General features: G+C 39.6%; 1 protein-coding gene across 14 annotated transcripts in view; it reads left to right on the forward strand.

Annotated features, from left to right (window-relative positions):
• KYNU (kynureninase) overlaps positions 1-15,326 on the forward strand; it is a 134,366-nt gene that overhangs the window by 80,719 nt on the left and 38,321 nt on the right. For all 14 annotated transcript variants that reach the window (XM_045032905.1, XM_045032894.1, XM_045032901.1 and 11 more), the window contains 4 exons: positions 4,321-4,382; positions 7,041-7,112; positions 8,325-8,399; positions 9,790-9,936. In XM_045032905.1, the coding sequence (XP_044888840.1) occupies positions 4,321-4,382; positions 7,041-7,112; positions 8,325-8,399; positions 9,790-9,936 (356 nt within the window). The remainder of the gene's footprint in view (positions 1-4,320; positions 4,383-7,040; positions 7,113-8,324; positions 8,400-9,789; positions 9,937-15,326) is intronic.

Below are 15,326 nucleotides of genomic sequence, written 5' to 3' on the forward strand. Positions count from 1 at the left end.
CTGCCACAAGCTCTGTATGAGTCATGGCTGCAGGAGGTGCAAGTTACAGTGGTGCTGCCCCAGCCTTTGTTTGTTGCTTGTATTACAGTAGCACCTAAGAGCCTTAGTCATAGACCCCCACTATATTAGGCACCGTACAAACACCGAACAAAAGTCCCTGCCCCAAAGAGTTTACAATCTAAGTATAAGACAAGAGACAACAAATGGATACCGACAGTCCAACAGGAGTATAAAGAAACAACGAGACAGTCTTAGCCCGCATGTTGGGTTGTGGTCTCAGTGCACCAGCCTGTACCTTGTCCCCCAACAGCACACAATAGGAGAGATACATGCATTCTCTACTCAGACCGTGTGCTAGCACTGATGCAGGGATGAATCTAGCTGCAAATGTTAAGTGCCAGGCACAAAGTAGGGAATTGGATTGATGTGTTCTGTGTTGCAGATCTGTCAGACTTCTGCATTCTGGATTTCACCATAAAAACAGTGTATTTTAAAATACTAGTTTAACTAAAGAAAATATGCACAGTTTGAAGAGAATTGTTGAGTAGGAAATTTACATCTTTGTGTAGCCTCCATCTCATTTCTGCTGTCGCCAATCTCCCTGCTCACCCCTTTTCTTTTGGAGCACTCATAAAACCGTTATAGTATATCTTCTAAACATTTCTTCCAGTCTTTCACCAGAGTCCGAATGTTTTTAAGTTGTTACACTTTTATCCATTTTAAGCAGCGTGAACCATGAATAAAGGTCAACACACTATTAACCTGCATTTGTTGTGTTTTCAATTCTTCATTGGGCAGGATTCTGTAGCCCTGTTGAACCCTATGGCAGTTAAGGTTCATTATGTACCTTTGTTCTCTCTTTTCCCCCCCAAGGTTATATAACTGAGCTGTAAAAATGTGGTCTGAGTTGGAATAATCAGCCCAGCAGGATTTTATTTGTGGGAAATTTCCTCAGAACTAGTTTCCAGAATCTAAATGATTATTTCTTTGAAAAGGAGCAAATTAAGATAAGAAGAACTCCCCCAAATGGATGAATTGTCAACTATCTAGACTGGTAATGTCTCCATAATATGGACTGATTATTTCAGGCTCTTTTTTTTCCCTTACATAACAGTGAAAAAACGAAGCAAATAAATATGAACAACACTGTATTAAAATGTTCTCCTTTAATGTGGTATTTACAATTAAGCTTTCTCCCCAGCAACATGCAATGCTAAGTATATCAATGTGTGTCAAGGAGAGAGGAAGGCTGAATTCTGACTTTTTCCTTTAGTAGGTTTAATGTGAAGACATAAACAGAATTTTAACACCGTTTGGTAGTGAATATTTACCATATTATAGAGGAGGAAGAATTGTCATAGCTTATTCTGAGAAGCAGTAAGTATAGGTTGTCTAGTGGGATTTATTCAAGAATGGACTAAAGGCTGTAAAGATTTTCTTTTGTCCATTTAAAGGTTTATAGCTCTATAACATCTTGCTTATTAAATGTGCACACAAGTTACAATGGTAAATATATTGTGAAATGCAGAGTCAAGGTCACTAGATGCCAAAGCTCTTTTGTTTTTTTAAGCCAAATGGCGGAACAGGGAAACTGTAATCTTGGCTTTTCCTACTATACTTTATTAAAACATTACAATCTTGGCAGGATCACCTTCTGATGAAATCAGACTAACTGTACTGCTGTTGTTGTACAATGTGCTCAGGCAGGTCTCTGTTGAGAAAAGACTGAGCACTGAGCAGATTGGTAGTGACTTTGAGTGATAAACTGTTTTCAGGACTGGGGCGTTTAGCCTTTTCCAATCATTGCACAAAATGCTTTTTACTTATTCTGGTGAGAACCAGACTCCTCTTGCCAGGGGTGCTGTAATGATTTTTACAGTGGGGGTGCTGAGAGCCATTGAACCAAACTGTAAACCCTGCATATAATGGAAACCACAAAAAGCCAGGAGGTGTAGCAGCACCCCCCACACCCTTGGTTCCATCGCCTATGCCTGTTGCAGTCACAGAGGCGGAGGGGGTGGAAAAAATTGGCAATGGTTGCCTAACACAATCAGAATTATTTCCAATGTTGTAGCAAGGATGGTGTTTTACAAACACTGCTTCCTTTCATTAAAAAAAGATTTATCAAGCAGAATATATAGGGGTTATTCTGTCTCAGTGATATGATACAAAGATAGGAGATGGCAATGGCAAATATAATTTTGTCTCTTGAATGCTGAGTCTTTGAGTATAATAATAGGTTAATTGGATCATACAAGCATTGTTTCTTAACTACAATGCAGGCTATAAAGGCTTCCAATAGCTTGGATAAGGCTTGTTTTTTGTGGCCATGAAATTCAATAAAAGAAAGCTTTAAATTTTAAATAAATAAATTACAAGAGACCAAGACTTATGTGATAAATAGTGTGTCATATTTAATTTGGGATGTTGGCATGCAGTCAACCATTTTTGTTCATGCGTTGAACAGTACAACAAGGCACAGGCAGAGAAAAGTTTTAGCTCCACTGTGGCCCTAGTTAGAAGGGGCTCTGTGTGCTTATGGAGATGGGGAGGTAGGGGCAGCAGACGCATCACTTCATGGTGCCACCCCATTTTCAGCCCCCATGTTTCTATATAGAAATTAAGGATGCAATTAATGCATCTCAGAGCTGCACTAACTCCCTCTGGCTCCCTTCTGCAGCTGCAATTGAGTAGCCATGTAGCAGCTTGGCACCTGCAGGAGCATGCTGCCAAGAGAAACAAAGGGTAGTAGAGAAGTGTAAGTTGGCTGGGAGTGGAGTAGTTTCATACCTATAGATGACCAGGTTTGATGTGCTCGTCGCCAACAAACTTCACAGGGCTTCAAACCGCTGCCCACCGAGTCTGGAAAGTCCATGTGAGGAATTCTTCAGGAGATCTCCTGACTCTTTAGAATCTTGTCACAGTTTCCTCCCTCTCGTACAATGGCAACTTGAATGACACACAAAAGGAGCAACTGAAAACCTATTTATATTATAAGCTATTCAGGGCAGGGATCATTTAATACTGTGCTTGTACCCTGGCTAGCACAATGGGTTCCCACTCTTGATTGGGCCTTAGGCATTATTGTAATAATTATGATGGATTAATAACAACAACAGTAAATCATCCTAGACAACATAGTGCTTGGCTGTTCATCCAGTAGTAGCAATTAAGGCCTACTACAGGTATGTGATCCCTTATACAGAGGTTTTGGGGCAGTTTCCAAACCCACTGGTTTAAACTAGAGTAAATGGTAGTTTCCAAACCCAATGGCCATGCACCATTCTACTTCAGGCCCATTCACAAGTACTATAATTTTCCTATACCGGAGCAGTGACAATCCCAACAGAACAGTTCTCTGGAGCCCAACGGATGGCAGAATCATGGTGCAGGGTCCTTCTCATCTGCTTCTCCTCTTTGTGTGTGTGTTCACTCTCCTCTTCAAGCATTAGTTCTCTCGTGTTCTTGTATGGCTTCTCCTCAAGTCTACCCTGCATCTGTAGAGATTATCCGGGAACTCAGACAAGCCCATCTTCCAGCAAAAGAGACTTGGCAAAGTGCTAATTCATCTCTAGGGTGTACAGATGGCTGTAATTCTTTGCAACAAAAAGACATGAAACCAAAGCCAGGAACTGGTAATTTTTCATGTTTAAGCTCTGCCCTATATAACATATAGCCCCTCATCCTGCCTAAAACCTCCACAGCAGCTGATAGGAGTTTGAGAATTGGTTCATAAATAAGCAGTTAGAACAATATTGGAAAAATCCATTAGTTGTTCTTATTAGGTTCCTATTAGCCTCCATATATCTATAAAGTTATCTCAGAGCTATGTACTAAAAGCTGAATCCAAAAGCTTGACTGTGGATAATAATTATATTTTGCAAAAATCTTTTTTTTTTTATTAAGGATGCATTTTAGCTTGGCATTATATGTTAACCACTTAAAAAATGGATGATTTTCCTTAAATATATTTTTGTCTAGAGATATTTGTTTAGAGATGTACTTATGGCAAACATACACTGCTGTTGAATTTGGCTAAGGTATTAATGATAACAATAAATCAGCTGGCGGTTTGCTGGGAAATGAAGCTATTTCATTATCTCTTAATGGCTATATCAAACCTGAAAAATACATATTTTTTGTCAACTGATCCAGTGAGTCAGACAGGAGAACTTTTTATTTCAGCGGGATGACACATCAAACATTCCTTCTAGTCTTTTGAGAAACACTGACCGAAAACCATGCCTTTGCTTTTTACATCATTTTACCAGACTTTACACAGAGTGAAAAGAGAGAAACTTCTGTGTTATTACTTTTCAGGTGCTCAAAAGGAAGAAGTAGCCTTAATGAATGGCCTGACTGTTAATCTGCATCTCCAGATGGTAAATTCATTCTTTTTTTCTCCAATATTTACTAAATTTGATATTGTCAAATTAACTTTAGTCCATATATCTCAAATTTGAAAAGATTTTAAGTCTTCATTTATGTTAATTAAAATATTTTGTGGAGGTTCCTACAAGAAAGCGCAGGACAATGATCTCGATGCCTTTTTCACAAGACTTGAGGATCTTGCTGAGTGCTCTGACCTATGTATTGGTATATAGAGTACCTTGCTCAGCCCATAGGAAACACAAAGCACAGAAGCTGGGCAGAAAAGCTTTTTTCACAAACATTTTAAGGACAAGTCTGATATTTTCTCATGTACACTATAAAACAATGACTAACGAGCATTCAAGACTCTTGTACAGGACATATATGTGCAAATACCTATTATTTGTTTTTTGGGGTTCCACACACATCTCCAGAGTGGCATTTTGATAGTTGCTCTTAGATTCCTCTCAAAACTTCAGAGGTCAAGAAGAAGATTCTCATCTGAGAAATGGAGGTGTTAATAATTTCCCTGCAATTTAAGTAAAAAATGCATGGTATATGGGCTCATCTTGTGAAGGACTAGAGTATATAAATATAACTAGGGCCCTACCAAATTCACAGTCCATTTTGATCATTTTCACAGTCATAGGATTTTAAAGATAGTAAATTTAAAGATTTCAGCTATTTAAATCTGAATTTTCATGGTGTAATTGTCGGAGTCCTGACTCGAAAAGGAGGTGTGGGGGAGAGGGTTGCAATGATATTGTAAGGGGGTTATGGTACTGGTACCGTTACTTCTGCACTGCTGCTGTGGGCAATGCTGCCTTCAGAACTGGGCAGGTGGAGAGTAGTGGCTACTGGCCAGGAGCCCAGCTCTGAAGGCAGAGTCACTGCCAGCAGCAGCGCAGAATTAAGGATGGCAGGGTATAGTGTTTCCACCCTTACTTCTGCAGTGCTGCCTACAGTGCTGGGCCCTCATTAAGCAGCCACCACTCTCCGACCACCCAGCTCTTAATGCAGCAGTGCAGGAGTAAGGTTGGCCTGGTATGGTATTGCCACCCTTACTTCTGTGCTACTGCCGGCAGGGTGCTGCCTTTGTAGCTGAGCGCCTGGCCAGCAACCGTTGCTCTCCGGCCACCCAGCTCTGAAGGCAGCACAGAAGTAAGGGCGACCCTCCTACAGCTCCTTTTTGGGTTAGGACCCCCAATTTGAGAAACTCTGGTCTCCCCCTGAAATGTGTATAGTATAGGGTTAAAGCAGACAAAAGACCAGATTTCATGGGAGGAGACCAGATTTCATGGTCCGTGACTCATTTTTCATGGCTGTGAATTTGTTAGGTCCCTAAATATAACACCGGGTAAATAATCTTTTCACTGTTCAGTATGGAATTATTAAGCTGGCTTCATTAGGGTCAGATCACTTCACAGTCCCCCCAAGTTCTGTGCACAGTCCCGGAGCTCCCACTTTTTCTGTCAGTGTGGATCCCACATTATGTGAGGGGGTAGAAAGTGGATGGGCTACAGTTAGTGGGTGTGGCTACAGACAGAGCATAGGTAGGTAAATGACATTCAGCTTGGGTCTGTATTATACATTTTGTGGTGCATCACCTTGGAAGTCTCTCTGTTAGGGAGATGCAGGTGATGCAGTGATCCAGAGCTGGTACACAAACAATCTCTGCATGAATGACCTAGGTTTCTGCTGATTGTCTAGGTCTGGAGGTAGGCCCTACAACTTTCATCACAGGATGATGGCAGCAAACACCACCCCCAGGGGCGGCTCTACGTTTTTGGCCACCCCAAGCAGTCATGCGCGGGAGGTGCCCCGGAGCCGCGGGAGCAGCGGACCTCCCGCGGGCATGACTGCAGAGGGACCACTGGTCCCGCGTGGCTCGGCTGGACCTCTCGCGGCTGCGGACGGTTCACGGGTCCGGCGGCTCCGCTTGAGCTGCCGCAGTCATGCCTGCGGGAGGTCCAGCCAAGCCGCGGGACGAGCGCCCCCTCCGCAGTCATGCCTGCGGCAGGTCCAGTCGTCCCGGGGCTCCGGTGGACCTCCTGCAGGCATGACTGCGGCAGGTCCGCCGGCCCAGCCTGCCGCCCCCCCCCCGGCCGCAGGGGACGCCCCCTAGATTTTGCCGCCCTAGGCACCAGCTTGTTTTGCTGGTGCCTAGAGCCGCCCCTGACCACTCCCATCACCAGAGGATGATATGGGAACTTTGCGGAAAGCTCTGCGCTTCCTCTGCAGGCTTTTCTACAGAAGAGAATAATCTGATCTTGGTGATTCGAGCAGGGGGATGGAAAATCAGGATTACTGTGTTTTATTTCTGTCTCTGCCAGTAATTTGCTTGTATGACCTTGGCCAAATCATGTGGGGTGAAATTCTGGCCTCACTGAAGTCAGTGAGAATGTTGCCATTATCTTAAAAAAGATAGGGATTTCACCCTTAAACTCTCCGTGGCCATATTTACAAATCTATAAAATGGATACAATGTTATAAAAGTTTTCTACGTCAAAGAGTATTGTAAAGACTAAATATTTTCAAGTGCTCTGGGATTATTTTGACATGCTCTACAAAAATGCAAATTGTTTGTATTTTTCTTAAATTATACATGGGGATCAATTCTTTAGTCTTGGCTTAGATAAATGTTTCAATATATCATTTTTTTTTAACAGTTATCTTTTTTTAGCCCTACTCCAAGTCGTTATAAAATTCTTCTAGAAGCCAAAGCCTTTCCCTCCGACCATGTAAGAAATTCATATTTCACAATATTTGTATTATTAATCATATTTTGGAAAGAGTATCAGTAGCCTGATTTGAATATTTATTAGCTAATCTTGTCCAAGTACCATTACAATAAAAATAAAAACTGTCAGATGCTTTTGAGCTCAGCATGTTTTACAGATTGTAGTTTTATTCCTTTCGTTCAAATAAAAATGCTACAAGATGAAAAGATTGAATGGGTACATTGATTTATTAGTCTTTTTAAAGACATTGAACAAACTGCTGGCCTAAATCAACTGAAGTTGTAGCTGTTTTATTAATTCATGTTGTTGTTTTACTTTATGGAAACCAAATCAATAGAAAACTCACAACATTAACACTTGTATTTCCCCAGACAGAGATGGAAATACTTGTTTTTTAGCATTTTAAATTACTAGTTCAAACATAATTTGTGTGCTATGAAATAGGAAACAATAGTTTGTGTGTCACAGTTTACAGCAAATTAATCTTCGAGTTTGTGGCCCAGTGCTACTTAATCATCAACTCAGTAAACTCTTGGAAATTGATACGAAATTTTATCTTTAAGGCACAATAAAATGACTCCAAATATCACTCATAGGATTATTTGTAACAAAGACAGTTACGCGGATGCATGAAGTTCAGATTGCCTTTATTCTAGGCTACAGAGCTCAACAGTTACATTTGCCTTTGTTCACTATAACTTCATTTGTGCAAACTCTGTGCCCTCTATTTATGTTCCTTTGACACCCCAATAATAAGCTTTGCAACTGCCCTCACCTCAGACCACTGTACTATAATTACTGTCTATATCACAGTATTTCTGTTTGACTATATTTGACATTACCCCCCCAAATATTATCAATACAGTATCTTTAGTGACAAAACCATTGGCTGAGGTATTCAAAGCTGTCTTGGAGATATAGACATTGAGTGGAATTATTATTAGTAGTGCCTATGAGCCCAGGTCATGGACTAGAACCCCATTGTGTGTGTTAGATGCTGTTCAGGCACAGAACAAAAGACAGTCCCTACTCCAAAGAGCCTTGGCTCACTGAAGTCAATAGGAGTTTTGGCCCATTTAATTTAATGGGGCCAGGATTTCACCCACTAATTTAATGAAAGTTGTCTGTGTAGATTTGATCTAAAAATCTCAGCCGTTTCTTTTAAAATCTCTGTTTGCTTTGCTAAATTGTACTATGTTAATTCTTTTTCAGTATGCTGTTGAGTCTCAGCTTCAGCTTCACGGACTTGATGTGGAGAAATGCATGCTCATGATACAGCCACGCAAGGTTTGTGAGGGATATAAATGTCAGAACTCTTCTCTCCTTGTTAAAACTGGCTATATATGCTTAGTTAGCATTGGCTATATATATGTAGTTAGTACAAGAATGGAGGTGTTGTCCCCCCAAATTTTTTAGCATATGTTGTCATTTGTTATGTACATGCATCTCTTCTATTTCTATTCATGTGGTCACTAATTGTCTATTCTGTTGCTCTCCATACATTTCTGACTTTAAGTACCAATATTATCTGTGTTGTCTGACTTAAATTGCTGGATTTATCTCTTAGGAAGAAAATAATCTTTCAAAACAGTTATTCTATAGTACATTTTCTGATTGCCATAACACAATAGGTTCCTAAAAGAATGCAAAATTCAGAAGCATCAGCATGTAGCTTCCTTATAGTTTTCTGTCTTAAAAAATTGCCATAAAGATAACATACTGTATCTTTATTATCACAACCTAAGGAAAGAGTCTGCTTCAAGAAATATTTAATTCAGATTATTTAGAGAGATTGCATTACCATCCCTACTCAACATTAAGAACTTTGCCACCTAACTATAGTATGGATGATGAACATTGGATTCTAAAATCTGAGTAATCCCGTGAGGAGAGAGAGCCTGCTCCTGAATCCTTGATAGATGTTCAAAGATTGTTAAGATAATAGCAGTTACTTCCAATTTAGCAAATTTTACCCAAGCTCTTTGCAGTAGCAAATTTAATTTCATTCTGAGGTTTCACTGCCTAGGTGATCCCTAGATAGTAGTGTTTTTACATGCTACTTTGTGGGAAGAAATGTGGAGGGAAGGAGGCAGAAAATCTTACTATAAAGAATAAAAATTAGATTTTTCTGTTGAAATTTATTTATATTTAATGACTTCAGGTTTGGGATTTTTTTGGTACTTCTGATTATGTCAGACGTACCATTTTTTGAAATATAAATATGGCAGATTTAGAACAGCTTCCTGTGGGAAACGAAGTGTGCTGAAAAATAAGGGTGAGACCTGATAGGCAGCTTTTAAGACTTTTGGGTGTCACTATTTTTAAATGCCATATAAAAATCATTATGTATTCTGTTTGCACCAAGATCTTTTTATATTGTAAATTAAAACTGTCTGAAATATTGAGAGGAGTGAAGCACGTTGGAAAGCAAAACAAATGTTTTTAAGAATCTACCACCTAGAAAATAAGTTGCTAATGATTTTTGATTTTTTGAAGTAACCTACTCAAAGGCTATTTCCTGTCTCTACCTTTGCAGATCATTGCTGTGCTAGGATACGCTTTTGATCTCCCTATGCACGCAGCACAGCACATAGTAAAATATAGATTGTGAAATAAGAAATGACAGTTTCATTACTGCCAGGGTAGATGTAAAACATGTGCTTTAACTTTATTTTAGGAGGAGGAGACCTTGAGAATTGAAGATATCCTTGACATAATTGAGAAGGAAGGGGACTCTGTTGCTGTAATTTTGCTGAGTGGAGTGCAGTACTACACAGGACAGCTGTTTGACATCCCCAGAATAACAAAGGCTGGCCAAGAAAAGGTAGAATTGTTTCAAGACTACTTCTCTAAAATCGGTTTAAAATAATCCTTCCCCCCCACCCAATGAATTGGACAGGTATGTAACATATAGGGGGTCTGTTTAAATCACTCTAAAGATTTATAGAAAGTCATAATCATATTCTTGCATTTCCCATAGAAATCTTATTGGGTGACTTAAAAAAATTTATAGAAAGGCTATTATTCTTTATTAAATTCTGCAGGGCTCTTCCTTAAGAGTTCTGAATGGGGAAGGAAATGATCATCCCAAACTCTTTAAAACCTACAAAACTGTGCATTAGATTTCTATATTTAAACAGAATTTAGCTATGTTCTCTTTCTTTTCACCCACTCACTGGCAACTGCTATCACAGCATTTTGCCTCCAGTCAGTCGGGCAAGGTGAGTTCCTTGTGGAGCTGACAGCTTCTGACTCAGCTGATTAGTTAACAGGAGACAGGCAGGATACTGAGTATATCACCTTCATGAGATGACTGGTTTTCAGTACAATGACTCAGACTTGGAAGCTTGCAGACAGTGTAGTAGAGACTTACTGTGAATTCTTTTAACTATCTTGATTGCCTCCAGAATGCAGGGGAAGGTAGAGTCTTAATTAAGTTTTCTTATCCACAAGAGATCAGCAGACTTATCAGGAAGCACATTTTTTATTGGATATATCTTATCTGACCTGAGATACTCAAGGAATTAACATACTGGATGTTACTGGATTCCTACAAACCTGCAGTGTATCTGTATCTGAACAGTTAACCCTTTTGAGGCTTCAGTCCTGATCATACCAGGGCTTCCATTTGTTGTTATACATTCTGTCTCTCCTCTGCTGAGCCCCTTGGGCACAAATGCAGGTCCACGAGTTAGCTAAAGAGACCGTGGGATGCAAACATTGAGTGCACCCACTGAGCAATCTAATTTTTCTAAATGCAACATAAAGCTGCTTTCCCTTGTGCCAGAAACTGCAAGGGAGGACAGGCAATGGTAACTGCATCTGCCCCTTGCCAGGCTTAAAGCTGGCATTGCACTGGCTTGGGTGAATTTAGGTCTGCACATTTTAGAGCCACATAGATCTAGTAATTATGTCTATAAACCATCTTCCTTGAGGATCACATAGTCCCTGGCTAACTCTAATGAATCAAGCCTCACAACACTGTCTTTTAATTAAAGGGAAGGATAGTCTGATAGAAAGAGGATGTAGCCAAATGCTAGTGTACTGTATCAGTTCATAAAAGAAGGTTATACTGGGGGCGATGAAAGCATTCACTCACTGGAAAGCTGGAGTTAAGTGCATCAGGCCCTATGTGTTCAGGTATGCATGTTGTATGTTTTCAATATTAGGAAAATTAGTCATACATTCTGTACTATATTTAAGCTTTTCTGGGATTGGTATCTCAGTGTTATCTGAGGCAACTGCTGGTTGGTGACTAGAGAAAAAGTAAACTCTGTAGAATAGGCAAAGCAAGATGAAGGTGACTCTGCCTGTAATGGGTCTTAGACACAGGAAAAACGATAGTCCTCAAATCAGAATGAGAAAAGTTCTTGAGGGCGTTGTGGGGCTCTATGACCTTGGCAAGTCATGTCCATGTTGCCCATCTCTTAACGGAACAGCAATGTACCGAGCTCGTTGGGGTATTTACAAGCATTAGGATGAAATCCTGTCCCTTCATAAGGTCAGAATTTCACCCTTGGTTTTTCAGAAAATCCTGATATCCTTTGATGAAAGGCAATCCAAGTAGTATATTCTATGTTAGTATATTATTATTAGGAGCTAGAGGTGTGTGTACAGGAAGGTGTACAGACCACAATGTCCCCATTAGAGCTTATTGGTGGATTTGTGTGGATATATATCTAAGTCACACGTTTTATTACATCTATGCGATAGAAATACTTTAGAAGACAGTGAATTTCCAGCAATCATCCATCCCATTAGCATCAAGAATTGGAAGCCAAATAGTGTCTCTTCTGTCTGCAAATCTACAAAGCTTTAATGATTCCAAATAAAGGTGGAATGAGACATGTATCAGTTGAGCACCTCCCTTCCTTGAGGAGCCAACTTCCATTGAAAGTCAAGTGCTTTAACCCCTTTGATGCAGTAATGTTCAGGACCTGGGGAGGGTGGATTCAGGATCCTAAATTTACTGAAAACTCATGCAACACAAAGGTGTAGTTCTAAGCACTATTCATGTGTTGCTGGTCAGGGAGACCTTAAAAACATGACAAGAAATTTTAGTCATTCAAAGATCCTTTTAGGTACTGCCCCCTGCAATGTCTAAATACTATACATTTATACAAAGTCAACAAACTCTTCTATACTCAGACACCTGAAATATTGAAGACATTTACTTCAGCAATTTCCAGTCTGTGGTCTGTGGAGAGTTCATAGGTGACATGGGTGTTGACAGAACTGGTTTGAAGCTGCTTCCACAAGTTTCCAGGCTTCTCCTTACAGAGAAGATCTGAGAAGCCTTTAAAAGTAACTGGAAACAGAGGGGATCCAGACTAGCTGTGTACATTAGGGGCCACTGTTACATGAGAAAAGGGGTAGTGGTACATGAACCATCCCCCTAGACCAGAGCCACAAAGGAGAGAAAAATGTCCAGGAGAAAAGGGAACCAAGACTTTGTCTACTCAGGAAAGTTGCACCATTTTACCTAAGGGTGTGACTTTAAACCAATTTAGTTTAACTAGTGCAAATCCCTGTGTGAACACTCTTATTTTGATTTAAATCAGCCCTATTTTGGTTTAGCTGAATTCAATTAGAAATTAGTGTAAATTAAACTGAAATGAGCTGCTCTTACGTAGACAAGGCCTAAGTGGCAGGGGAGAAGAGAAGATGGCATGCACATTTGATCAGCAGGAGCAGGAAAAAATGTATACATAGGAGGGAGAGATTAATTGAACAGCTAAATTAAGTATTTTTATTCTTTTTTTTAAAGCAACAATCAATTTTTCATATATAAGATGGTTAAAATACATGATTAATTTGTCAATATTGCTTTATCATATAAGGTCTTGATGTAACTGATACAGAACTATTATGCAATCTCTATTGGGAAGAGAGTGAGTTGCTCAGTTGTCAATGGGAACAGATGAGGTTGATAATCTCTCACTGCAAAAAAAAAAAAAAAGTTCAGGAATCTATGTTTTTACTTTAGACTGAATTTTTCCTTTATATTGTATTTCATTATAGACTCACTAGATGGAGAACTCATGTTCACTGTGCAACAATAGGAATCACTCAGGTTACATCCAAACCCAGATACTTCTTAATCTTTGGGTTATGAATAGATTTAGGGATAAATTATTTACGCTCCTAATCACCCAAATAAATGTCCTAGAGGAATATTGCCCCTTGTGGCTGATGGAAAACTAGCAAGGAACACCTGAGCCCTTTAATTGCCTAATCTGAAGAAGGCATTGATAAATTTGGTAATCTACCAGCAACCATTAATGAAATATCTATATTTATACTACTGCCTGCAACACCATTAAGCACAAAATGCTGCTAACTCAGTTACACAGCCTAGTAGGAGTAGTCTGGGAAAGCATTGAGCTGACTTCATTCATTCATCTTTGACAGATCCCAGATAGTTTATGAAAAGCAACTGTTCCTCGTTCACAGGAGCTTTCACGTGTACTGTTCTGCATGGAACTATCTCACCTGCTCCAATCTGTTCAGTTTATATATGAACGATCTTGGAAAAGTTGTTTGACCAATATGCAAGTGACACTTACTTTTCTCTCCTCAGTGGCCAGGACTCAAGCCATCACACAGATGTTATAATGTTTCATGGAAATAAGCAGATGGATGAAAGTTGGTTTAAGATGTACCCAGATAAAACAGAAGTGATAACTAGAAAAACTATCCTGAGCTGACCTCATCCTCATCCCCATCCCCTGAAGGCATCAGCCCTCCATGTCAGCACTTAGTGACATTTAGGCAGGGAAGACTTGCAGTATCACATGACATCACTCTAATGCTCTGTACTTTCCACGGCTACCCATTCAACTCCTCACCCTAGTCTTTCTGGCTTTTGGTGGACTGAAGCTCAGTTACCTTAAAGACCACATCTTTCTGCCCCTTTTGGAGATGATGAAACTGTTAGTGGCTAGAATTAAACTCTTCAGAGCCAGTGGCAAAACTTTATCAAAAGGAAGCTGTAATCTTTGGGATGCCAAAATAGACTGGAATGAGCTGTAATCATCTCATGTTCAGATCAGAATGCAAGACTCACTACACTCATGACTAATAAACCAGCACATCTCATGAACAGAAAGTAAAGTAGGGAGAACAGAAGAGAAAAGAGGGAAGGAAATGTAAAATGAAAATTGAAAGTGTGATGAGAGAAAGGAAATAAATATAATTTGTAAACAACCTATTAAGTATTGTTGTCAAACAATGTAGCAGAGGGAAATGTTTTTCACAAGAAGTCTTTAAAATCTTTTAAACATGGAGTTTAAATGGTACACCACAATGATTGCCCTAAAACTGCTTAAACAGAGATTTAAGATGCAAGTTCAGAAAGGTCTGAAAAAGTGTTTTAAGAAGACTGAGGTCAATTATTTATGAATTAAATTACTGATTTCCTTTTGAATTTTTTTAAATCAATTTCCTAAATTCTCTGCTTAAACTAAGATTCCTCCCAGAGTGAAAACTCTGAACACAGACAGCTTCATTAAGCCATTAAATATTAAATGAACTAAATTAAGCTTGAAAAATCACCTCAAGCTATTTTTCCATCTTCGGTCTCTCAGATAAATGAAAATGACTACATATTGTGCCAAAGTCTCCTCAGCAGGGTGTAGGCAGTGGAGGGGATAGCATTACTTTCTTTTTTTCATCTTTGCTTTTAGGGGCTAACTCTCCAATCTCCTGAACCACTTAAGAAATGGGCAACTTCTAGGAAACTTTAACTTCCAAGTTCACTTTTGTATAATAAATTATGTAATAAAAATACTGTGCCTTTAGCTCTCTGTGTACACCATGTACACTATTTTTAATCTCTCTAGTCCCAGTAGGAAATGCTTTAAAATCCTTCATCTTCATTTCTCTTCCTGACTTCCTTTCTACAATGTCCCAGCTGTGCTTGCATGAAGCTGTCAATTCTTTCTCTTCAAATGTCATTGACCACGCTGAGCTGCTACCTGCCAGTTACCAGCAACTACCCAGACACTTTCCAACAATGCCTTTCAGAAGTTGAAATAAAGATGAGGTTGCAGTGGGGACCCCATATCCCTCTCCTCTGCCAAAAGCAGATGGAGAGCTCCACATGGTCTCTGTAAGCAACATTCTCACACAGCTCCCCTCCCTGCACAGTTGGTGCAGTGAGAGCTCTTTCAGTTTGCTTTAATTGCCATTTAAAATCTATATATAGAGAGTCTT

The sequence above is a fragment of the Mauremys mutica genome, chromosome 10 (assembly GCF_020497125.1).
Source record: "Mauremys mutica isolate MM-2020 ecotype Southern chromosome 10, ASM2049712v1, whole genome shotgun sequence".
Taxonomy (NCBI): domain Eukaryota; kingdom Metazoa; phylum Chordata; order Testudines; family Geoemydidae; genus Mauremys; species Mauremys mutica.